The sequence below is a fragment of the Sciurus vulgaris genome, assembly GCF_902686455.1.
Source record: "Sciurus vulgaris genome assembly, chromosome: 9".
Classification (NCBI taxonomy): domain Eukaryota; kingdom Metazoa; phylum Chordata; class Mammalia; order Rodentia; family Sciuridae; genus Sciurus; species Sciurus vulgaris.
The window spans coordinates 94586350-94614239 of record NC_136469.1 but is presented as its reverse complement, the minus strand read 5'-3'; the positions used below and the strand labels follow the sequence as shown (position 1 = coordinate 94614239).

General features: G+C 31.3%; 1 protein-coding gene and 1 long non-coding RNA gene across 2 annotated transcripts in view; both read right to left on the bottom strand.

Moving 5' to 3' along the window:
• LOC306669156 overlaps positions 1–27890 on the bottom strand; it is a 1049088-nt gene that overhangs the window by 619266 nt on the left and 401932 nt on the right. The window lies entirely within an intron of this gene.
• The window catches only part of TECRL (trans-2,3-enoyl-CoA reductase like), a 101747-nt gene that overhangs the window by 2469 nt on the left and 71388 nt on the right, over positions 1–27890 (bottom strand). Inside the window, exons 5-10 of the mRNA XM_079153021.1 lie at positions 22081–22196; positions 17659–17764; positions 16316–16388; positions 13409–13452; positions 9324–9381; positions 241–326 (exon numbers count right to left, since the gene is read on the bottom strand). Coding sequence (XP_079009147.1) covers positions 241–326; positions 9324–9381; positions 13409–13452; positions 16316–16388; positions 17659–17764; positions 22081–22196 — 483 coding nt within the window. The remainder of the gene's footprint in view (positions 1–240; positions 327–9323; positions 9382–13408; positions 13453–16315; positions 16389–17658; positions 17765–22080; positions 22197–27890) is intronic.

The window sequence follows — 27890 nt, the reverse complement described above, 5'->3', positions numbered from 1 at the left end:
GGATACATTTATACACTAATATTCTTTTTCTTACAGTGAAAATTGTGGTTGAACTATGCTTTTCACATCTATTCTTGAATTAAAATTTATATCTTGCTTCCATATATAGAGATAAAACCAATATACATTTTATAATTTATATTAACTTATATATAATGTTATATATATTTACATATATAAACATATCATTTAGTATATCATCAAATAAATTGCTATGATTTACATTCATGAACAGCATACCTCATAGGTGTAGTTAGGACATGAAACCAGCAAAAACATCCATGTGAAGGGGTTATAATTTGGACGTGGGAAACAGGCATTATTTCCTTTTAGAAAGTAGAGTAAAAGGTCAATGATGTCACATATTGTGAATTAGATCATATGCTTGTATTATACTAAATTTCTGAGAACAATTACATACAACATGAAATGTCATTACATATTTATAGTAATCTATTTCATAAATTGCTCAGAAGAGACCCAATTTAAAATGTTATGACATTTTGTCTCAGATAAAATAGCTATCATTTTTGATCATATTTAAACTACATTGCTATAAGATTGCAGAATATGTAGGATAATAAAATCCTCAATATTTTAAATAAAATAATATTTAAATTTATTTTGCATATCAATAGCTGCAGCAGTGTTACATGGTAAAATGATAAAATGTGCTTTGACAGTTTTATGTTTCTTCATACTCTCCTTTAGGGTCTAAGTACATGTGTTTGGTTGAGATTATTAAATACCTCAAAACTTCCTTTGTATTAAATTAGTGAAAACACAAAGCAAAATTTATAAAAATGCCATTTATATCAGAGGAGTGTGAAAATCTCTCATAAGAAGATTAAGTCAAATCAGTATAGTTAATATTCAGAAATATCAAGTAATTATTTCTTTTCAGCAATCAAGAATGTTATTTACAGCTCTCATTATGTTTAGCATATTGTCATTTGATTTTTTTTTTCTCCTTCAAATTTTTTCAAGAAACATTTTAGAAAATAAAATTTACAATGATTTCAAGTTGAACTTTGAGCTGTGACATTTGTAAAATTAAATATGAATTATAAAATTACTGTTTTATTCTCCTTAGCAAGATTTAATCAGATAACAAATCAACTAAGCTCTTTTGGTTATAACTCTAAAGTCATAATGAAATGTCAGTATGTTATTTTCAATATTGCAACCATGGTTGAAATATCAAAGTAAAAAATATATTCAGTACTGTGCAGATTTCATGCACTGCTCATTGCAAGATAAGGGTAAACATGAATGCCATTTAATTCCAGAGATTATCTCATAAGATTTATGTAAACATCTTTGTGTAAAGTCTCTATATTAATCAAAAGAAAGATAATTGAGGAAACTACCCTAGTTATAGTCATTGAATTTCATATTGCACATAAGATAATCAGGGTTAAAACCTATAGTTTATGGGTTTTCAACCCCTGGAGGTGGTGGGGGGGCATGATCAAGAGAACACAAGTTCACATTTCTTCTAAATGTAATTTGTAGATTAATGAATATGTTTTATGACACAGAAAAATGTGTGTATATAGAAAATGTTTCTAGTGTATATAGTTTCTAATTGTAATAATATGTAAGTTTAATGATTACTAATTTTATACACACATTCTCTGTGATGTTTCTCAACCTACAGTTGTTATAATAGAGTTTCTGTAAAACTGAAATCAGAAGATTCCTTTTCTTTTTTTCTTACCAGGTTGCCTTGCTGACTTTTAACTTGTGATCCTACTACCTCGATCTCCTGAGTAGAATTACTGGGTGAACTACATGCCTGGTGAAAGTCAGAAGGTTCTTTACATTAAAATTTTCCACCACCCTGATTTTTCTCCGGAGTAAAGAGTTTATTCTGTTGATTCAGGAAGTGCTACAGGAAGAACTCCTTTATCTCTCAGTGAATCTCATAAGGATTTGTCAGAAGAAAAAAGCAACCTAAGGCAAGGTTACCCTCTCTTCTTGGATTAGTCTTAATCAAATATTTGATCAATACAGTAAAGATGACTTCAATTCAGGACTACATTATTTATCCTTGCTCATTCATACAAATGCTCATTGTAGATGCTTCCTGAGAACGCATCACTATCAACTTCTTACCTAAACATAATTTCTATCTTGATGTTTATGTAATCACCCTGTTACAAACCTTCTGAACACTAATCTTCACTTTTGTGTTGGCATCCCTAGGTTGACACCAAGAGTAACTCTAAAAGCAGATGCTGGAATGGACATTTAGAGTTGAATAACCTACTGAAGAGTCTGCAATGAGTGCTTCAGTGCTTGCAAATACAGAATAGATAGTTTCTGGTACAAGACAGCAGTGCAGGTGTGACACATTTTACTAATGGTATATGATGGAGGGCAATGTTTCATCTGGTCTAATACAAAGAATAGAATCAAGTGGTAATTTCTGTCAATATAATGGACAAAGCAAGTGTTAGAACTGAAACTTTATTGCCAATTAAAAGTCAAATTTGAATATTAGAAATCTTCCTTGGTAACATGTAAAGAAATCTTATCTTTTGCCATGTGAGGCCACAGAAAGCTGAGGAGCAGACCCAGTACTTAATTGTAAGAGTAGTCAACTCCAAAGGTATACAGTACATTCCAAGGTTGTCCAAAAATCTTGGAAGATCTGTATTTTTCACAAACCTCCTGAGCCTACAGAAGTGACCCACTTGTTACAATTACAGATTAATATCCCTTTACTGGAAGTCAATAAAAAGGAAAATATGCTGTGAGAAAATCTTCTTTAGAACCCTCCCCATATTCCCTCCTAACCTCTACCAGTAACTATCATTGTATTACTCTACCTAAGGTTTTCCTAAGTTAGTTAAGGGAAAAAGAGATTATATTCCCAAGGAGCTATGGGACCTAGCCAATGTGAACCAATACATTATAGAAGAATACATGTGACAGGAATCTGACGGTACTTGATAAGAGGAACAAAATAAAAAATTGGAAGAAGGCAGGTTTATGACTTCTTAGCACTCTGCTTAATATATAGGATTAATTATACTAATAAGATTAAACAAACACCATGCTAGCATGCACCTAGAAGAATGAACAAGCAACCACTCATAGTAGTAAAGAAGCAATATTAGCATTTGAATGGCAGGGAAGGGAGGAAGGTTGGAATTGACTCAGAGAAATAGAATCTTAGGGCAGATTATCTATATAAGGCTTCAAATGGAGGGTCCTTTTCTTTGCAAGGAGTTTTTCTCCCCATGTGCCATATTTCCATGTTCTTTCCCACATTCCATGGAAAGGCCAATGGGATGCACTGTTTTCTAAAGTTGTATACAATGTGTAAATAAAAGGGCTACTGCCATCATTAAGATTGTTGTTGGCTCTCTGGTGTTTCAAGAAAACTAGAAGTGAGTTCATTTTCAAACTGAGATGCCTGGTAGTGATTGAGATTAAAGGATCTTTTCTCTTCCCCCAAATTGAAACTATTTCCAATTATACCACCTAACTATGATAAGCCATGATTAGTAATTGTGGAGGAAGCTTCACCTACAGAAAGCTATGAATACAAAATTCCTAGAGGCTAGACAGTTGGATACCTAACAATGCTATTGCTAAATTTAGACAAACAAAATAAATTACAGATGAATAATCAGGAGAATTACAAGAGTTGGTACACTATGAAGTTCACTATTTCTTTCCCAATTTTTATACCTAAATCAATTCTCAGACTTCAAACCCACTGATGAAAAAATAGTCTGGGAAAACTGGAGGAAAGAATTTGCAATGCCAAAACAAGTGCAAATTATGATTATTTGCATAATCTCATATTAGAAGAACTATACTAAATGAGCTATGGCCATTTATTAATGGTAGTATCTGCTACAGCAAGTAAAATATATCTATATATCAAGGACTATTAGATAAAATAGGTCCACTGGATCCAAAGTGGTAATTTCTCCAGACTATGAATCAATAATTGGAATATAAATATTTTGTAGTTTGTAAAACTTTCAAAATATTTTCCAAATAGTGTTTCTGTCTTTGGGGCAACAGTTATTGCAATGGGTAAAGCCCTGGAAGTCTCTGAAAGAGTCCATTCTTCTGTAAAACATTTTTGTATCCCATGAAGAGATTAGTGACGTATTTAAGATCTTAAGTATGCTTGGACGATCTTTTCCATTATTTCATCATTTAATTCACTTCTACAGTTCCTGAAAGTTGGAGTATAATGGTTCAGTACTAAAAATGCTATCTTTACTAAAACAGATTAATCTAGGTTTAGGTATAAGTATATAGCCACTGATTTAACAAATGTATTTTTCAATATCTATAAGAAAATGGTATCAAGGTCATTTTCTCTTCTTTAAAATGTATAATAGCATACATTTTCAATATTGTTCTAGAACTACTTTAATGTGTTGACCCTCTTTCCTAAACGGACAAGAAAACCTAAAGTTATCAAGAATCTCACTAAAAGTCTCCTATTATACTAAATTGATAATTTTGTGCTATTCATATGGAACAAGTAGAAGCAGCTAACATATTTAAAGCTTTATTGAGACTTACGTGGTTCCAAGATGGGAGTAATGTAAGATAATAAAACTACAAAGATTTACGATCTATGCATTAAAAATATTAGGCAACCAGATGACTATGGGATATTCCCTCCAAGAAACATACAGCAGTTTATGTCTTCCACTATTAAGAAGAAAGGTTTAATTTCTTTAATTCTAGATATGGAAGTATATTACATAGCAGGAAAAACTGATTGGATTCATATACCACATAACACCCAAACATGCAATATTTTAGTAGAGCTCAAGGAGGAAGATTGCAGCAGGCTCAAACTTTAATACAAGCACTCCTGCATTTGGGTCTTATAATTAGGTATGGTCTACATATTAAATCAACAGTAGTAAAAGATAATGTGTGGTACATTATGGAATACCCAAATGGATAATTACAATGGTGAACCATGGCATTCTGGAACAAGGTCATGCCATTTGTAATGAAGAATTATATTTGTTTAAGAAAAAAATTCTAGAATACTGCGGAACCTGATAAAGATGAAGGCCTCATCCTAGGGATACCAAATGCTCATGTGATCATAAATGGACATTGTCAACAGTTATTATAGTCATATGAAATCATAGGTCTGAGTGAACCCAGAAATATGTACTATTAAGAAAGAAGTAATATATTTGGAGTGAAGCATAACCAGATTAAGCATTAAAAGCAGCTGCATTTGTAGATATCCTAAAACAACCATGTCTTCTACTATTGTGGAGTCAACATGTTTTCTTCAATTCACCTACTAGATCAACTGTTCTTTAAAACCAATTGAAAGGAGGAAAAGGATGATCTCAGTTGATAGATTAATTAATTAGCTAGTATGTGAATATAAATTTTAAAAAAATGCATGTGGTCACATGAAAGGCACATTAAATGACCATCATTAAACAAAGTAGTGAGAGGGGGAAGTACCCTAATAGGCAGAAATCCTGAAGGTTCTGGCTATAATGTACATAGAATTAGATACATTAGCAAATGGACAAATAAGAAAAGCAGCATACTCATTAATATATGAGTGGCGTGGTTGTGAAGATGCTCCTATTACATGTCAATACCCAATAGGAATCGTCTATGATGGAAGAGACAACAAACAACATGTAGAAAAGGTGACTCAGTCAATTGATATCATTCAGACTCTGTAACAGATCAGCTCAGGTGTAGTAAATGGGTGCATGAATGGAGTATAATGGTGGGGAAGAAAGCTATCTTTGGGATCAATAGCATGGGCAGCCTCTTACCAGGACAGATATAACCTCTGGTATGGTCAAGAGTCCATAGTAAGAGGCCATCCATCATGCAGACTATCTTGTAACTGAAGCCCAGTTGATTAATTTGATTCCATTTGATTCCATTTATTCATATTTACAGGAAAAGACATATATTCTGTGAATAGTTTTCCTTTTGTCCTTTAGTTCAAAGGTCAGTCCTATGATCTGAGTCTGTACACACTACTTAATTAATTGATATATATCCTCCATAATATATTCTTAGTTTTAGATGTTCATTTTTCCAAAAAGGAGATCAAGAAGAGGACCCATAACTTTGGAGCAAACTTGCCATGTCAAATACATTATCAAGAAATTGCTAACCTGGCAAACTGATGAATTTGTCTGTTAAGTACAAAATTAAAGTGCTAACTTAGAGACAAGGTTTATCTTTAAATTAATCATCAACCTTAGCTTGGAGTTGTATGGCAAGCTTTCTGTATCCACTGACAGAACATTTCCCATTTAGGAATAAAGAACTCAAATTATTTTGGGGGGGAGGGTACTGGAGATTGAACTTAGGTGCACTGGACAACTGAGTCACATCCCAATCCCTATTTTTTATTTTATTTATAGACAGGGTCTCATTGAGTTGCTTAGCACCTTGCTTTTGCTGAGGATGACGTTGACTTTTTTTGAGGTTTCCTACCTCAGTCTCCCCAGCCAATGGGATTATAGGCAAGCCCCAAGCGCCAGGTCACAAATTCTGAAGACTTTCGAATTGTGAAAACAGAGTCACTTCTGTTGGGATAACTGATCCCAAGTGTGAAAAGAAGACATACCTGTGTTGTGCCATTACACAACAGTGTAATGGCAGTATATGGTTTTGCAAGATAATCTACTTGGACATTTATGTACATTGAATGAAGAGAACCAAATGAAATGATATGAAAGTTGTGAGGTCAAACATTTTCATCTTAGAAAGTCCTGTTTCCAATAAAGGCATCCAAGAGAGGAAACAGGATGGGAAAGCAGCTTAGATGGGAAAAGCATCACTCAGAGGCTTAGAAGAGAAAGAAGGAAACATGCATAGTGATATATACTATTGTAATCTCAGTGGCGAGGGAGGCTGAAGCTGGACAATCCAAGTTCAAGGCCAGCCTCAGAGATTTAGTGAGGCCTGAAGCAAGTTTGCAAGACTTGTGAACATTAGGGAACATAATCATTAAGAAACTCCAAAACTCAAATAGATTTGGAAAAAAAAAAAGGAAAGTTAAAAATAAGTTAACTAAACTCAAGAAAGAAATTGTATAAAAAGAAAATCAACCTCAGTAATATGGAATATATTGCCTAAAGGTGTTTAAGTTGTTGAAAATGTTAATCCCACAACAATAACAAAAAGATAAAAATAGAAAGTGATGGAGACACTAGAGGCAAATGATGCATAATTTAACTTCCCTTATATTCCACACTGTAACAAAACCAACTTTAAAACCATTCTTTAGTCAAAATTGAAACATTTATCTCTAGCAGAAAAAAGAAGTTTGGAAAAAGTGTATTCAATGTATCTAATATTGAAATGGAGAAAAAATTTAATGGAAAAAAAAAAACACACCTTATATTGACATTGGAAGAGTTTCAATGTAAAACAAACTTTGTATTGAGTAACATCCCCTTGGTGAAAATTACCATATTAAATATAAACTCACTATGTTGCAAGTTAAAAAAATATTTCAACACAATTTTCTAGAACTAAAATAAAATATGAATAAACCAACTAGAAGATTACCTAAAGTCCTGGGAAAACTGAACTGTAATTACCTACTCTATCGCATAACCTTAAAAATTAATAGACTCTTTATGATAAAAAAGTCACCTAAGCCTAAGGCAAAAAAGACCAACTCAATCAAGAAAAGAAAATTAGAATGAGATATGATTTCTCAGAAGAAATATACAAAGCTAGATAAAGTGTGGAATAAATATTAAAATAGGGTGCATTCTTAAATGCATATTTAACATGCAGGCTGTCTTAAAATTTTCATTTTGAAGTGATCATATCGTACTCCAAATAAATTAAGAAGCCTGACAAACTGTTAGCAGGTCAAAATTACGACTAAAATTTGTGATATAAATAACTTTAGGTAAACATTTTTATTAAATTGTATTGTGTTTTACATTACATGAAAAAATATTAGACTCAGAAAATTCTTATTGGAGTGTCACATGCCTTCAAAGAGAGTCAGTATATACTATTATTTTGTATCAGATAAAAGTAACATATAACCCCTTTATGAAATGTAAGCTATGTTTCAATACAAATGAAAACAACAAACCATAAAAGTATTTGCACTATGTGAAATTTTATCACCACCATAAATCATGGCATAGCATTTTCAGATATCCACATACATTATTGATGATCAATAATACTAAAAATGTTGAGTAGTGATTATAATTTTTGTTGGGAGGTACCAGGGATTCAACTCAGGGGCACTCTGCAGCCCTATTTTGTATTTTATTTAGACACAGGGTCTTACTGAGTTGCTTAAGCACCTTACTTTTGCTGAGGATGGCTTTGAACTCTCGAGCCTCCCGCCTCAACCTCCCCAGCTGCTGGGATTACAGATGTGCATCACCACACCCAGTGAGTAGTAATCATAATTTTAAAGTAATGTAATAAAATATATTCTTAGAGCACAGCTTTCTCAAATATTCAATATAACACATTTCCTTTGTAATACTGTATATTTTGCTGCATACATCAATTATTTGGGAAAGCATCTAATATGCTTCACCAGCCTGTCAAGAAAATGTGAAAAAATTCAGGTAGATCTTAAAACATGTTTGAAAACAACTCTACCTTATATCTTTAGCTGGATCAATAAACTGAAGTCCAAATGTTAACAATTTCTATCTGAAGTTTACAACAAATTTATGTACTATTTACAGTAAACATTTGGGAATCCTTGTATATTATTGAATCTAAATGAGAGGACTGATTTAACAACACCAACTAAAAATGACACACTATAAACTTTTCAAATGCATTTAGCTATTAAATTTAAAATGTTCTCCCAGACACTGCTTGTTTCAGTGTGATTGAGTTTTGTCTTTTTTCCTTTTTCTTTAAAGTTCAGTCTCATTAGGGAAAAAAATTAAAAAGTCATTCGCACTATCATGGATTATATAAATATTGGCAGATCAGATCAAGATTGAGAGTTAAGTAATTTGAATATTCATCAACTGATTTTGTACTGATTTACTTTTTAATCATTAGGTTCTTTTCCACATATTTTAGTGTGGTTGCTTGGTGTATGTGTGGGGGAATGGGTGAGAACCTGCACACGGCATTTTAAGGAGATCATTATTAGGGAATATCATTTCATTTAAATATTTGGAAAACAAACAGAAAAACAACAAAAAAATGTGGTGAACTATTTTTAGGTTATTTCTAAAAAATAACCTATTCTCCTAAAAAATACTGATGAGAGGCTTTTTAAAATAGTTATTAAACAAAATTCACTCTAGGGAAGATAAAATGAAAAAGAAACTAACCTGTATGATTGGGATGGGCCAACATTACATTGATGAAATGATTGCCAGCTTCACAAATCTACATACAAAATATTAAAAATTTTCAGTGTGATAAAGTGATAAACCAATGTCTATTTTTTAAAAAAAATTGTGTTCTATACATGTATAAAATTCATGTCATATATGAATTCTAAAGATGCAAGAAAAATACTTTTACTCTACTCTTAAGGAAAACTCAAAACAATGTAAGAAATGGTTTGACTATGTTGAATACAAAACTACTAAACACAAAGAGAAATTCTGAAGATGTACTTTACCTTTTTTGAAAACCAAGTTCAAATTACCTTATTAATCAATTATTGCATATTATCTGCTTAAAGCTTGTTACTCTACACAGATTTTCTTATCATGAACACATAGTGCACATTGCTAAAGACAGACTTCTTACTGGTATGTATTCTCAGTTCATTAGCGCAGTAACAATGTTTTCAGAGCCAGCGAGGGAATTTGACTCCCAGTGGTTTCAGCTCAGTTTAAAATACATGTTGTAAACAGTACTGCCCCACAAGGACCCTTGCTATTTGTATGTCATTGGACCTCTTGATCTTGGATGTTCCACTAATGTGATCTTATAGGTCACTATGACCCTCTAAGAAGATCAAAGACTTATCACAGTCTCCTGGGACTAATAATATTGCATATTTTCGATATCTCTTTTGAAGGTGAGATCCTTCCTTTGTCTGCCATATTTACCTTATCTGGTATGGCAAGGTATTTGTTCAACAAAGAAATACTTTGATATTGATAATAGGTTGTTATTCAAAATCATTATTCTTTAAAGTCACCTTAGTTTTAAATGTAATATATCCCAACAATTTAGCATCCTTTTAAGTTAGTTTCTTTCATACTATTAGTTTCTTAAAAGGTATCCGATTTCTTATTTCCTTTTCAAACATTTCTTATGCATTTCTTCCCATACAATATTTGTACAGACTGTAATGTCTAGGTAATTCACACAAAATAGCTAGCATATATTTCAACAAATTCTAAATTTTAGAAATGCAATACATTGAAAGAGAAAACCCAAATCATTTCTCATCATGTAGAAACATCACGCAAAACTGCTATTTGAAATAATTTCAATAGAAAAATTTCCTCGAGATAATGCTAAATCATACCAAATACATTAAAATAATAGTTGAAGATATCCAAAGCAATATAATTACTAATTTTACACAAAGATAATTCCACAAAATAATTATGAGAGACTTCTGCTTTTTAAGTTATCATTATGAATATAAAGCTGAATTTTGAGTTTTCAGTTAATAAATTTTTACTTATTTATATTTGCTTGTTTGCTTGTGTTTTGTTTTGGTTTGGTTTTTTACTTCTGACTGTGGGTAAGTGTAGGCTTTTGGATCCATGAGTCTGTGTTTTCATGTCACATCTTTCATTTACTAGTTGTGAGAGACAGAGTAAGAGAATTAGAGATTTTGAATTTTGCTTGTCTCCTAAAGGCAAATATTAATTCTAGTTCTTTCTGTTTTCAAAGTGCTGGAATTTGAACCCAGTACCTCACACATGCTAGGCAATTATTCTACAATTGATCTCTCCCAGCTGCAGCAAATATCAATTCTTAAATCTAGGGTCTTTATGATAAATTCAAGTACCTGACATATATTATTTGTTCAATAGAACTTGTGATGATTTATTACCAATGTAATCACTAAAAATTATTAACCTACATTGATCTCTCATTTTCAACTCCAGAAAACACTTAATTGCAAACTAATGATTTATTACATATACATTTTGTCTTTTTTTTTTTTTTTTTTTTTGTCGAGGGGAGGCATCAGGAATTAAACTTAGGGGCACTCAACCCCTGAGTCACATCCCCAGCCTTATTTCCTATTTTATTTAGACAGAGGGTCTCACTGAGTTCCTTGACACCTCCCTGTTGCTAAGGCTGGCTTTGAACTCCTGATCCTCCTGTCTCAGCCTACAAAGACACTGGCAGCCAGCTGTATGTTCAGTCATCACACTTTCTGTATATATGCATCTTTCACTACAGATATCATGTCATACTTTTTTTATCACATTTTAATGCCAAATGTAAAATGATATATATGATAAAAGTATATATTAAAAAATAAAATATCTTTGAAAATTATATTTTGAAAATTGCATTTTTTTCTTCCAAATGAATGTGTTTGCAATGAGATTATTAATAGTTTTGCCCTTTTAACCATCAAACCATTTTCTTCTTCCTTTTTATCACAACAAAACCAAATATTGAAATCATCAACTTTCTACTCAAAGTCTGAGCCATAAGCTTTCATTTATCCATCTGCAGTATTCTTGGATTGATACATAGTTTATCATTGGGTACCCTTCCCCAAACATACCAGTTATATACTAAAATCATAAACACAATATAGAGAGAAATGTGGTAAATAAACAAGTTATAGTTTCATCTTACTATGTACTGAAGAACACTTATCTGTATATTCTCTAAGGTTGGGAACATAAAATAACTATATATATATATATATATATATATATATATATAACCCTAGAGATGCTTAGTTTATTATCAACTTAGAAATTTCATAATGGATTTTTAATATATTTTTATTTGTTCTTTTTAGATATACATGACAGTAGAGTGTATTTTGACATATTATACATATATGGAGTAAAAATTACTCTGATTAGAATTTGATTCTTGTGGTTGTACATAATGTGGAGTTTCACTGGTCATATTTATATATGAACATAGGAAAGTTATGTCCAATTCATTTCCTATTCCCATTCCTCTCCCTTTCATTCATTCCCTTTTGTCTAATCTCCTGGACTTCTATTCTTCTCCTCACCACTTCCCTTGTTGTGTGTTATCCATAAAAAAGAACGACTTTCTAATGGACTTTAAGTAATTAGAACTAGCAGTAATTTTCTTAAGCTCCAGCTTTAAAACTCTGGGAACTGCTATATAAGCCAAAACAAAAAGGGGTCTGCTTAAATGTGGTTGGTATAATTTCCTCTTAGGTTAGGGCTGAGTAAGGTTATAAAATTCTGTCATACTCTAAAACTCAGTATGAACCTATTATTTACTGATTACAATTTTAGAAAACTTTAATCTGAAACACTGGGATGCTGCTCCATATGAATTATGTTTCTCCTATGTTCCTTCTTACTTAAACTGGAAGTCTTCATTTATCATATTATAGGTTAACAAAATGGTTTAATAAATAAAATTTAGGCATTTACTATCATTAGGCTTGATTTTACATTATTTAAAGCTTAAATTGTCTAAGATAATAAAATTTTCTTAGATTATAAAATAAAATATATATTCCCCATGCAACAGATAAAAACATTGTACATAACAAATATATGGAAACATGACAAAAATACTAAAGCAACATATTCAAATCCTCTCAAAAAAGAAACAATATTTAAATAAATATGCAAGTAACAGCACCATTTTCCTGCATTATAACATTATAGTAGTTTAACAAATGAAGTAATATTCTTTTTGACTTACTAATATACAGTTTGATATAAACTAGTACATGGTTCAATCAATAAATGTTTTTGGTTCCATAGAAAAGTTCTAAAGAACAGAATTGAAAAAAATTTGGAAAGACTCAAGGCCCTGGATTCAATCCCAATACCACATAAAATGAAAAAGAAAATAAAAAATTGAGGGCAGACTTCTTCATGCTGAATTAGCTACATTCACCATTTTGTCAAAGTTGTTTTTGGATGTCTATATGGTATACTTGTAAAATTTTTTGCTCTTAGTATTTTGTAAATTGGTGACTGTAGATAATAGAAAGAATGACTATGTTTCCAATAGTTATAATAGTTCAAATAATTATTATTATCATTTATAAATAACTACAATATGTTGATTAAAAGATTTAGAGAGCTAATGAATTGATTATAGGAAGTTGACTTACTTCATTTTATAGCACTATATATAATATATTGGTATAAAAATAGTTCTTATTTTCTACATGAAAAATTCTCAAAAGCAATGTATTTTATGTTCTTAATAATACAAAAATTAGAGCTTGAGTAGCAAATGAATATTTGATACATACCAGAAAATTGATAGCAGATACTGTGACTTGCCTATTTCCAAATGCTAGAAAGTAGGAAAAGAAGGTTTTATGCAAATACTCACTTTGTATTGTTACACTACAGATGTAATTCAGACAGTGTTTAATGGTCATGACTATTCAGTAATCAGCAGTATGATGAGGTATATTATCTACATTTTGGGATGATACTAAAGTGTGGTAAATATTTTTATTGAAAAGAGAATAATTTTCTAGTGCTGCAATGATATTTAAAGAGAAATCTAAAACTAGTTTGTGTTATTAATCTCTTTAAAGAAAGATTTAATCTCTGTCATTTATCATTTCTTATTTTAAAAGCAAAAATAGTATGGCTTAACATATAATGGTACCCCAAAATGATGTCTCTTTTTTAATGTCTAACAATAAAAATAAAATGTTAACAATAATTTGTATTTTGCATCATTGTTTTTATTTACTCACTATTTTAATTGGTTACATATATGGGAGTGTTTTATAACCGACACTATTTTAACTGAGATATATATATATATATATATATATATATATATATATCAGTAAATATATATATATATTTTTTTTTTTTTTTTTCCTTTTGTATGAGGGATTGAACCCAGGGGCGCTCACTAAGCCACATCCCAGCCCTTTTAATATTTTGTTTTGAAACGGGGTCTTGCTAAGATGCTTAGGGCCTTACTAAGCTGCTAAGTATAGTCTGGAACTTGAGACCCTCTTGCCCCAGCTTCCCAAGTCACTGTGATTACAGGCCTGTGCCAACATGCCCAGCTGCATTATATTTTCATCATAGAACTTAAAACTACCTTTTCCCTATATATATATAGTTTTTCTTATAATGAAACATTCTTCTTTATCTAAATTGTGATAATTATGTTATACTAGTTTCTATTTACCGTTTTTCTTTTACTTGTTGATACAACCTGACATAACTTCACTCACTCTGCAATTTCCATTAGGAATTCATTAATAGGACTGCACTTACTGTATGCTTGTGATAAATTATAGGAAAAGCTAAAAGCAAACCTTACCTTAATAGAATTTATAGTCTGATCAAGAAACAAACACTGATTACATGCTCACATGCAGATGAATGTAAATTTGTAACCTTGATAAATGCTACCAAAAAGAGCTATTAAGTATTTAATTGTAACATATGTTCAATTACCAATTAAAGTCAGACATGACTGGTCACTTATGTACATCTATGGCTTACCTAGAGTTGTAGATTTATGAATAACTTGGAAAATTTGCATTTTATACAATTGCAATAGCATACTGTAATAACTGAAATTTGATGGATGATATATGGAACTAAACTCCATGTATATTACAAACCTATAAAGTGTGGACCGTCAATACAAGATACTTTCCACTTGAAATCTGTATTGTAATGTAACATGTTTCACTGAATTGAGTCCTACTTAAATTTACACTTACATAATAAAGTTCAACTACAAATGAAATAGCAACTACAAAAGGAATATACATTTAAACAGTTACTTTCAATACTTTGTATACACTTACAAAATAATCTGTTATTTTGTACTTGATATATGAATGTATCATTTATTACAAGATGCTCTTATCAACACAGTATAAATACATCAATCTGTTCAGATCCTATGGATAATTAGAGCATCCTATAATAAAATATTTGAAAAACCAATTATGTAAGATTAGAAAAATTTCTCCTTCAATATTACTAGTTACATGTTAGTATCTAGAAGAGAGTTACATTTTGAACATTATAATAAATTACTCTTTACTTCCTTTCATTTTATATTGAACAAAGAACTTGTCAATTAAATGAGAAAACATTTAATTGTTGGACTCTGCTTTGTGTTCCTTACATACTGTAGTAAAATCTGAGAAATGTACAAGTATAATAAAGAAATGGAATTCACTGAGGACAAGCCTGTTTTCCACAACATTAAGAACTCATTAAGATTCAGGTTTGGCCTATTGTGCTTTGCTCCAAATTGTTTATTTGTATCAAGGGCCAAAATATTTAAAATATTAATCTATAAATAGGCATCAATATGTCACAGAAAAATGTGTTTATTTTTCCTCAGTGAATCAAATTTAAAATAATAACAATACTTATCATTTACTTGTAACATAGTTTATGTCTGACTTTTTACGGTTTGGATGTGAGGTGTCCCCCAAAAACTCACATGTGAGACAATGCAAGAAGGTTCAGAGGAGAAATGATTGGAGTTTTAAGAGTCTTAACCCAATCAGTGAATTAATCTCCCACAGGGATTAACTGAGTGGTACCTAAAGTGGAGGGGTATGGCTGAAGGATGTGGGAATTAGGGTGTGGTTTGGGGATATATATTCTTCAACTGAAGACTGGAGACTCTCTCTCTTTTCTCCTGGATCATGATGTAAGCCACTGCCCTTTGCCACACTCTTTTGCCAGAATGTTCAGCTTCACCTCAAGCCCAGACCAATGGAACCAGCTTTCTATGAACCAAGACCTCTGAAATGGTGAGCTCTCAAATAACTTTTCTTCTTTAAAATTGTTCTGGTTGAATCTTTTAGTGACAGCAATGAAGTAGCACACTAAAACACTTGTAGTATATAATTATATAAATATTTTCTTTTTAATCTTTATTCTTTCATTTTTTATGTTTCCTTTCAAAGGTTTATCATTCAACTTTATAATTTTTCTACAGTCCTTATAAAGAGAAAATAAATCTGTAAGTCAATTTCAGTCTCTTAGTTCTGCATAAAACAATAAATTATGATATAAAAACACATTAAAATTGATAGTTTTTTGTTACTTATTCCTTGAAGTACACCATACTTTTCATCTTTTCTATGTAATTAAAGCAAAATTTTAAGGTTGGCAATTTAGTATGTGGTTAGATGAGAAGAAATTCTACATACACGGTGGTGTATACCATGGATGATTAATGTAGTAGGCAATCCAAGAAGTGAATCCCCAGTAAAAGGCGCAACCCTAAAAATAAACAAAGCAAAACAGAAGTTATGGAAACTATACATGTGAAATCATTGGAAGCCACTTCATACATTCATTTCATACACTAAGTCATTCTTTGTACATAAAATTGTATAAATTGTCCAAACTAGAAAAATAAATTTCTTCAATTACTAAGGCAGCATTTTAAAAAACTTTCTATATCACTGAGGATGTATATTCCCTTGTTCCAGTATTACTGACATTATTGGGTATTTACAATATAGGTAAAAGGTAATTTTTATGTTTTAGAAAGATTTATCAAGAATGGTTTTATATATCAAAAATATGAATGAGGTTAAAAAATTTTAAAAATTACTGCATAAAGTTGTTCTAACTGTAAGGGGATAAAATAATAAATTATTTAATCATTAGCAGATATACATCTTGATTGACTAGACCCTTTCCAATATAGTCTAGATTTAGGAATACTAGGCTATAAGGTACAGAGTTTGAAGTTGCTGCAAAAGCAATTTTAAAAACAGAGGAAAAACTAAATAAATAAAAATGAATAAATGCTCCTCTGAATGATTTCTGAGTTCATAGCATTCTAGGGTTTACCTCTGGGTTAGAATGACAATAACAAAATTGGGGCTATTTGGGGGACATTTTAGAAAGGTGGTATTTGCCAAAAATCAGGGCACTTTTTTGCTTGAGAATGTATCTTTTAAATCGATTTCAAAGCAAAAATTAAATTATATTTGAGTTTAAAAAAGGACAAATTAAAGTGACCAATGTTATCCATTTTACATTTTTAACTCAATCTTTTAACAATTTCCCAGGTTTGATAGTTATTTGATAGTTGACAACTGTTAAATTCACCATTTCTGGGAGGAGCAAAGACCATAGCATTACACTGATTTCTATCATAAATAGGATATAGTTATTGTCACATTAATCACACAAAAGTGTATATTTTAGGAATATTCATATGTGATGTTTATTCTTTTCAAGAGGCACTAAAAGAATCTAATTCAGTGCTAACTCTTCTGAAAATGAAAATATTCCTTAGGGTATCTAGCTGGTCTTGTAAGATAAGATCATGGCAAATCTCTCTATGCATAATTATTAACTGAGTGCAGCTCAAATTGAATTACACAGGAAGGATATTTCAGGAACAGAAGGTTTAATAAATGCTGACACAATAGGAAAAAATCTACTTTTGAGGAAAATAAACATTTAATGCTTTGCTAATGATCAATATACAAATTTCTTCAATAATAATTAAAATACAAAACAAATTAATCCCCACCTGTATCAAATTTTTCAAAGGTGTACGTCCTGCAGAAACTTTGTGAACAAATAAAGTTTCCAAAAGATATCGGATATAATGTATACAGTGGAAGAAGCAAGCCAAACTGGAAAAAAAAAAAAACATTAAATTCCCTTTCAAAATCCTTTCTTGCTTGATTTCCATGAGATACTTTACATTTTTTTTAGTTTACTATAATACTCCATGTAAGAGAAAAAATTGACTCGTGACCAAACACAAGTGTTTATTAATATTTTATTCTAGAATTCTTGTAAAATTAATAATTAAATAAGTGTTGTAGGAGTCTTTAAATTTACTTTTGATAATACTAGAAATATTTTACAATATAAATCCTAAACTGTTATGCGCACACCTGCCCCAGAAGTCTAAATATCATAATTGCAAATGTCTTCATATCAAAATGCCTCAAGATTGAAGCAGACAATTTACAAACTTTAAAAATATCCCAAATCTACTTAGAATGCATTTGACATTTAATAATGTACAAAATAACTTTAATTGTCTGGTTGTCCTTTAGGAGATAGTAAAATTGAGAATGTTTTAATTTCATTTTCTCTACAGTCATAATGCGACTTTTTTCGTGGTAAAAAATTGCATTTATTTATTTTTATTTTTTCAGACTGTATTTTCATTAATTGCACACAAATAAGGTACAAATTTTCGTCTCTATCATTGTGCACAATATACAGTCATACCATTCATGTAATCATACATGTACGTAGGGTCATGATGTCTGTCACATTCCACCATCTTTTTTATTTGTTTGGTTTTTACCCATATAGCATGTTGTAATATTTCATCTTTTCATGCATTTTTTTGTTGTATTCTAAGTTGCTACTTCTTGTCATTTTAATATAGCTGTTATTTTAAAAGTAAATATCAAGTGTGACTTACATAAGTATATTTTTTCTAGATATACTAAGAAGAATTTCATTAAAATCATCAGATATTTTGTTAGAAGGAAAAAGGCAAAATCTCATAAACTCTGCTATTAACAAAATCGGTGTGAATCAAAGATGATATAATTTTACCAATAGAGTTCAAACATAAAATTTTACATGCCATTTACTCTTTGTAAAATCAGACATTGAGATTATTTATCAAGTTGAAAATTTATTTAAACGAAAATGAATTAATGAGTTTTGTGTGCAGTGATAGAGCACTTGTGTAGCATGTGGGAGGTCCTGTGTTCAATTCCCAGCTCAATAGCAACAACAACAAGAAGAATGATTTCTGGCTTATCTACTACTAACTTTAAGGAAAGCAAACAAAAATTAAACAATATTATGCTGATTAAGTCAAATGGAAGTCTATCATTTATTAATTCATAAAAGTATAATTAGATACCTGTCATGTCTGACACATGTTCTATGTGATGTGTATATTAGTAATTAAAACAAAAATTATTTAAAAGGAAGCAAATGTCCTGATATAGAAGATTGATTTGTAAATTCTAAGGATTGGTAAGGGAAATGGTGTCTCTCCTCACCTCTGGGTTACATTTCAAAGTAGTTATAAAAATGCCTGTGTAATACGATTTCCTACCTTTTTTAAGAAAGCACAAATTTTATATTAAGCCCCTAAATAAGAAATTTTGGCTCAAGATATGAAACCTATAAATTAGGTCCCCCATTTGTTTTATATTATCACACAAGGGCATAGGAAACAAGAGCTCATACACAGCTTATACAGCTACAGTTTTTCTGTTCAGATATATGCCACATTGTACATAATTGATAACTCACCACATCTGATTTCATTTTGAAATATATTATACTATGCAATTATGTTGGGCTTCCTACCAAGCACCAGTTTTTTCTTTGTCCATTCCTAAGCTTATTGTAAATTCACAAATAAGTTTGGATTCAGTTCTTTTTCCCAATCATAAAATTTGAGAATATCTTATCCTTTATCAAGTAAGATTCAAGATGTGAGGCTTATGAAATAAGGCACAATTTTAACTCTACAAAGTTGCAAGAGAGGCAGGGCACCAGGTTTCTCTTGAAGAAGATGAAGAAGGAAATGTTTAGCTACTAGGTTGATATTCAGGAAATACTTGATAAAGATTCTGTAGGAGATACGCCCTTAATCCCAGTGCTCAAAGATTTCTAAGAGATCCAAAGAATTTTATGGTGCTTGAATGTTCTGTATGAATTTAGCAAAACAAAATGAAAAAAGGAAAAAAAAATATTTTGTAATATGACTGAAAGCAATTTGTATAAGTTAACATTTGAGTTTGTGACAATTAGGTGTGGCATTTGAAAATGGATCTTCCAAATCTTGAGAAACATTGTCCTGAAATCAGGTTGTCTAAGAAGTCTTGAGATCATTTTGTACTTTTCCATTACATCTACTCTGACATGCTTTCATATATATATTTTTAACATATTTGTTCTTCTGGAACGATATGACAAACAAACATTCATCACTGAAATATTATTAAATATTATTAAATATTCTGTTTAAGAAACAAAATTGCTGTAGGTGAATTAACTGTCAGTTATTATTTTTTTGAGAATGCTGCTGAAAATGTTCTTTATTTATGCGACTCTGTGTATCTAGTACATTACCTATTTGCTCTAAAAATTAGTGGTAGCCATTACATTTTCTTTCTAATCTCTCAACCTCAGTCATTTTCTAAATAAAGTAGACCTTCCTTTTCATTTAAGAAAAAGAAAGAAGTTAATATTCCTAAGCAAGACGATCATCAGTGAGATCCATTCTCTCCTTGTTTGGCTTTGTGTCTGCTGTTCTAGACTTCTTTCTGTTGCTACCACACAAAAGTGCTTTGTATCATATATTATTTCCACATGAAAATCCCTCAGATTCACTAGTTGAGATATGACTCATCCCTCAAAAAATCAAAGAAAAAAGTTCCACTTTCATTTTCTTAGACAGTTCATCTCAAAACTCCAAGTCTGATCAGGTTTTCCCCTTTCATCCTCTCAAAGCACCCAAGGTAAAATAAAGATTTATATAATTGGTTCATTTTACCTATTAATTACAATATTGTATTGGGGATATCATATAAGTCAAGTAATATGTTAAACAGTGAAAATAGACTGGAAATCTACATACTTTAATTGTAAACCGTAAAACTCTATTGAGGGAAATAGAAAGCAAATAATTATGTGAACATATAATATTAAATTGCTAAATTACTTAAGGGACAATCCTTTTAGTATTATCTTTGTTATGGAAGGGGAAGGAATGGTTACACAAAATAAGGAATATTCATCTTCTGTTTAATGTTTAAGTATAAAAAAGAAAGAGGCACTGAAGAGAGGGAATGAGCAAACCCTAGAGTGGAAGGAAACATAGTGGATAGGAAAGGTGGTCGGGTGACTGAAGCACAGTGATTAAGGGCAAGGGGAAGCCGGACTGAATATGAGAAAGTCAGGGCCAAGTTCCTTCTCTATCTTCTATTATTCAAATGTCCTTAACATTTATATTTTGCTTTTTAATTCACCTACAGCAATTTTAATGAATTCATTTGTTCAGTTTTATTTTTTTAAACAAAATTTTAAGCTATATTAATGTGGGACTTTGAATAATTATTCTTTAATTTGGCAGGCTTTCTTTGTAAGAGATTATATTCACAATATACTGACTATGATGGTTACGTAAATTAGTTTGATATCTGACCTACTCTTTTTAAATTCCGCCATTCTTACGATTTACTCAATGTAACCTGTAAAACATTTTTCCCTGTTTAGTACTGCCATTCCACTTTCCTGTGCAACATTGCCAATGTTTTTTTCAGAGAAGCATTTGCATTTTGAGCCCCATACATGGCCTCTCAGCTTTTTAAATTTGTTTCTGTTTATAATACTTCTGATTTTCCAATTACCTTATAATTATTATTTGAATTATCTCTATTTGAATTATACATAATAGTTCCATGTTTATAAATATGCAAGTTGGTTGGTACATACTACTTATAATTACCTAAATATATTTTTCTCTAATAGAATATACTTTAATTGGATTTACAAACATTCTTAACATAGTGTCTGCTTGCTACAGAAGACCCCCAATGAATCCCAATGAATGATAGCTGGACTCATGAGTTTAAAAAAAATTTTTATCAACTCCATACATATTCAGTTCAACAAATTTTACTTCAAACTTACATTTTTTGTTCCCTGCAATGGATGTGTAGACTCTGATGTTTTGGGCAGCAACAGTGCGTCATATGTCACTGCTAGCCATACAATTGTGAGGGTGAACAGCTGGTAAGTCTACCATTTACTGTGTTGCTAAGCTCTAATGTTCCATAAATTAGGCAAATTACCTGCATTTAGACATAATATTTTCTATTTCTGATGAGTTTATCCAGTTGTAATCCCATTGTAATCTGAGAAGCTTCTCCTCCCCTATAAGAGCTACTGCATCACTTACTGTACCACTGGGTGGCGCACCCTTCTAGTGCTCTCCTTCATGTCATACACATATGAGATCCTCAAATAAAACAGGAGATATATTAGCAGAGGTCCTGTGTATTCGGCCAAAAATACCTGGAAAGAAGAAGGTGATTTAGATTTAAAATAATTTTTTTCATAATTTTAAAATAATTTTTACTTATCTTTATTAGCATTCATCTACTGCACAAACTAGTGAAATGGCCAGGTGAATACTTATTACTTTAAAAGAATTAAATAAGATGCTAACGTAAATAAATTTTCCTTAGAAGAACCATAGAGGAGTTAAGGAGAATTGATGATATGCAAGTAGTAATTTAAAATGAAAGGAAATATTGAGACTCAGATGATGTCAGTGTGGATCTAGGCAGGAAACCCTGACCCAAATCCCAGAAACAAAGCAGTGAAAGAACAATTGGCCAGAAAGGTAAGTAACAGAATAAACACCCAGAAACTCAATATTGGACAACTTGGGATATGAAGGGATTTGGAATTTGGTTACTGGAGTGGAAAATCAGGATGATTCCTGAAACTCTGACAGGGGTACAGTTGGGAGAGGGATAACAAAGAGAGAAAGAGGGAAAAGAAAAGTCCATATCAATATATGGAAAGAAATGTGAATCCAATTAAAATGGGCAGATGCAGCAAAGACAGTGAAGGAGATCATACAGTTTAGCCCAAATTGTGAGTAGAAAGCTGTTTCAGGCAGGGCAGCCAGTTTGTAGAGTCAACAACTAGCCAGCCTCCCCAGAAGAGGTTGAATAAATTCATCTTCTCCCCGCCTACAGATAATAACAAATAAAACCACAGGGAATGCCTCTGAAGTGGGTTGGCTGAGTGATACATCTAGAAGAAACTTGTAGAGGGATCATTACTAGTTGAAAGTCATACAAACCTTCTCTCCACCCCTACGCATACACAAGGGGAGTGTGGTAGAGCTGACACAAGAACAAATCACTGCGAGGGAGTGCTAACTCCAGTCCAAGCTCCCCAGAGCCTCTGCAGGAGCTCAGGTGACCTGGTATCCTACCCTTTTCAGAGTAACAGGTAAAACCCAATGATCTGCAGTAGCCAGGGGGAGACTCCTATGCAGCAGTCTGCCAGCAGAGAGCCTGTACTCACAGGCCCCTCAGTTGCAGAAAGTCACCATGTGCTTAGATAGCATTGCTCCAAAGAAGCCCCTGAAGAGGGCAGTGGGTTCCCAAGGATTCATAATCACCAGACAGCCAAAGGAGCGCAGAGGAAGGCTGGCCAACAGGCACTCTTCTCCAGTCATGGAACAGTACCCCAGTCATCTACATCAGCCAGCAGGAGTGAGATTTTTGCCCACAGACTGCTCACAGGGAGCCCGCATTCACAGGCCACACATACGAAGAAATTCTAGCTGTGGGGATCAGGGACCATCATTCCAATCAGCAACAGTCCTGAGTCATGTACCCTGTACCTCTACACCCAACAAAAACAACCAGAAGATGCACCATCCTCCAAGCATATAGATTTTGACATCTGGACTGACTAACAAGCACCATCTGGCAAGAAAAATATAGCAAACATGGAAGTCGTTCCTGTGTCCAGAATCTCTAGAAGAATCCACAGCAGTGAGTTCCTGAATTCCCAGACAAAAACTAAAGGTTCTTCAGAACTTAAAAAAAAAAAAAACAATACTATTAATAAAATAAACCTAATGGATACCTATAGAATATTTCCTATATGAAAAATGGAATTTATTTTCTTCTCAGTTGGACATGGAACCTGGAACCTTTTGAAAAATATGCTTATTTTAGGACACAAAGCAAGTCTTAGCAAAGAAAAAAGAAAAAGAAAGAGAGAGAATGCATTCTATCAAATTATATTGGAATAAAATTAGAAATCAATAACAAGATAAAGAACAGAAACTACTTTTAACTCCTGCAGATTAACTAATAGAATTTTGAATTAGGAATATGTTATAGAAGAAATCAGGGGAGAAATCAAACAATTTTTAAAAACAAATGAGAACAGCAATAAAACATACAAAACTTCTGGGACATTATGAAAGTAATTCTAACAGGAAAGTTTATAGGATCATACATGAAAACAAAACAAAACAGAAAGATCCCAAATAAATAATCAAATATTATACCTAAAGGCCCTGGAAAAGAAAAAAAAAAAAAAAAAAAAACAAATTAATTCAAAATAAGTAGAAGACAGGAAATAAAATCAGAGCCAAAATTAGTAAAATTACAAATAAAAACCAAAACAAATTATTCTTGCAACAAAGATTGCATTTTCTTGAAAAGATACACAAGATTGATAAACCTTTAGCCAAACTAGTTAAATGAGAGAGAAAACCCAAAACAGCAAAATTAGAGATGAAAAGGAGATATAACCACAGATGCCTCTGAAATCCAGAAAAACATTAGAATCTATTTTGAAAATTGGTACTGCAATAAACAGGAAAATGTAGAAGATATTAACTTTCTAGACACATATGATCTACCCAAATTGAACCACGAAGATATAGATAGCCAAAAACAGATCAATATCAAGCAGTGGGATTGAAGCAGCAATTGAGAGCTTTCCAACAAACAAAATCTCAGGACTGGATTGATTCTCATCAAAGTTCTAACAGATCTTTAAAGAATAACTATTGTTAATCTTTCTTAAATAATTCCATGAAATATAAAGAGAGGGAACACGTCCAAATCCATTCTATGAAACCAGTATCATATGGATACAAAAACCAAAGACACAATCAAGGAAAGAAAGCTACAGACCAATATTCATGATGCACATAGACGCAAAAATCCTTAATAAAATATTAATAAACCACACTTAAACATTAAGAAGATAGCACTCTGTTATCAAATGGGTTTTATTCCAGTGATATAAATATGGTTCTACTTATACAAATCAATAAATGTAACTCATCACATAAAAAGAATTAAGAATAAGAATCACATGATTATCTCAATAGCTGCAGAAAAAGCTTTAGGCAAAATTCAACCTCTTGTTGTGTTAAAAATGCTGGAAAAATTAGGAATAGAAATATCAAAATTTTAAAGTCTATGTCTGAAAAATCTAAAGTCAAAATAATACTAAAGGCAAAAATATCAAAGCATTTCCTCTAAAATGAGGAACAGGGAAAAAAATGTACACTCTCACCAATCCTATTCAATATAGTTCTTGAAATTCTAATCAGTGCATCAAGTAAGAGAAGGAAATTAAAGATACACAAGTAGGAAAAGAAGAGGTTAAAGGTTAAAGTATCTCTGTTGATGACTTGTGCCTGTATTTGAAGACCCACAAAATAACACCAAAAGATTTCTAGGGCTGATAAACTCAGCAAAGTATCAGAGCACAAAATCAACGTATGAAAAAACTATCACTTTCCTATAATCTATAATTAATCTTCTGAGAATAAAATTAGTAAAATTATCCCATTCATAATGACCTCAGAAGAAAGAAAGAAATCTTGGGAATAAATCTAATCAAAAAGAAGAAAGACCTCTACAATGAAAACTGTTGCATACTGAAGAAAGAAACTGAAGAAGACCTTAGAAAATGGAAAGACCTCACGTGTTCTAATATAGACAAAATCAATATTGTCAAAACGTCTATATTAACAAAAGTGTTATAAAAATTCAATGCAATTCCCATCAAAATACCAATGATATTCTTCACAGAACTAGAACAAATAGTCCTAAAATTTATGTGGAAGAATAAAATACTTGTAAAAGTCAAACCAATACTGAGCAAGAATACTAATGCTGGAGGCATCACAATACCTAATCTCAAAATATACTATAGAAATACAGTAACAAAGACAGAATGGTACTGACATCAAAACAGGCATGAAATAAAATAAAAGACATAAGACAGTAAGACAAACTCATATATAGACCTTCATTTGATATTCAATAAAAGTGCCAAAAACATGTTGGAGAAAATACAGCCCTTTTAACAAATGATGCTGGAAAACTTAATATCCATACATAGAATAATGAAATTAGATCTCTTTCTCCCTTCACAAAAGTCAACTCGAAGTAGATTACAGACCTACAAAATAGATCAGAAACACTGCCACTATAAGATGAAAGCATAGGCTCAACCCTTAAACATATTGGTACAGGAACGAACTTCCTTAAAAATACCTCTGAAGCTCAAGACACAAAACCAAGAATCAATAAATATGATGGCATCAAATTAAAACAAAACAAAATAAAACGAAAACCTTCTGCACAGCAAGTGAAATAAGGGGGCATGAAGATAGAGAGACTAGAGAATGGGAGAATGGAAGAAAATCTTTGCCACTTACTTTTCTGAAGGGGAATTAATATCCACATACATGAAGAACTCAAAAAGTTTAACACCAAAATTAATTGATTGGTTTTTGATAAGTTTACATCTGATGACTTCTCATTATTTGATTTTGTTTTAATGGTAAAACTAGTTTAAAGTCACTGAAATATTCAGAAAGAAATATAACTTACTTCTGATTATTCAAGGAGGATAGAAAGGATATAGACATAACAATGTTAAATTTGACTGCCATTAACTATTTTGTCTTCATTTGTTTTCAACATTTTCTAAAGGAAAAAAAAAACGATCTCCACGTTCTGTTTAAATATGCAGCTGAGCACATTGGTTAGTAATCATGTTCACCGCTTTGGGGAAATTTTAATTTATAATATTTACAATATATGTGTAGTTAACTGTAAGTATGTAACACGATTTATATAATAATAATATATGATATAAATAGTTATTTATACATACAACTCTCTTTGATTATAATTCCATTTTAGCAATATATCTATGAGCCAGAAAGACTTGTGAAGGTAAAAAAGATACAACATCTGATTGATTCATTGTAAAAAAAATCTCATTTAAGAAACTATCTTAATTTATGGCTTATGCCATGCCAGATTTTTTGGATATAAGGAGAATGTTCAACACTATTATTGAATGTCTGTTGATGGGGTATAGTCAACACTTTGTAATAATAAGGAAGGTGACATTTTTGTACAACAACAAAAGTTTAAAAAATATATTCCAACATCAAATAATCTAATAAAATAACATTTGAGCAAATTCTCTAGGAATGTGTCAAAAAAGAACAATGATGTGAACAATAGTTAACCTGGATCAAATGTCACTCTTTATTAAGTTAATAAAATCCTACAATAGATATGAAGTTTCTTTGGACCAGAGGAAATTAAATTACATTCTTATCACTATGTCTCATAAAAAGAAATCAGAAAAGCATGCTAGCATACACAAATATATTTTAGAAGGCCCGATATTTTATCACACATATTGTTAAGGCTGAAACATGGAAGCTGAAATGGTACATAAATATGAAGTATATATATTGAAATAACTAGAGGATGATAATAACTAACTTTTGGACAATCATCTTTCAAAAAATTCATTTGAGTCCAAACATAAGAAAGGATGAAAGATATTTTACTAAGCTGAGAAATTAATCAGAAAAATACTTTCAGTATAAGTAAAGGACTACATATATAAATGTTTACATAATAGCTTATCAAAACAAAATTGTTCTTCTACTAAAAGCCAAAAATTAAAAAATAAAATAAAAACCAAATATAAACAGATATGCATATTATGCATGTCAAGTCAATTATAAGAACTTACAAAGGATAGAATATCCATTATAAACCAAAAGTTGAGATTCTACATCAAAATGAGCAATTACATCTTCTTACTTATTTTGAAAATATAATCTACATTTAAATTTCAACTTATTTCCATTATCAAATATCACTCATTTAAACTATTTACACT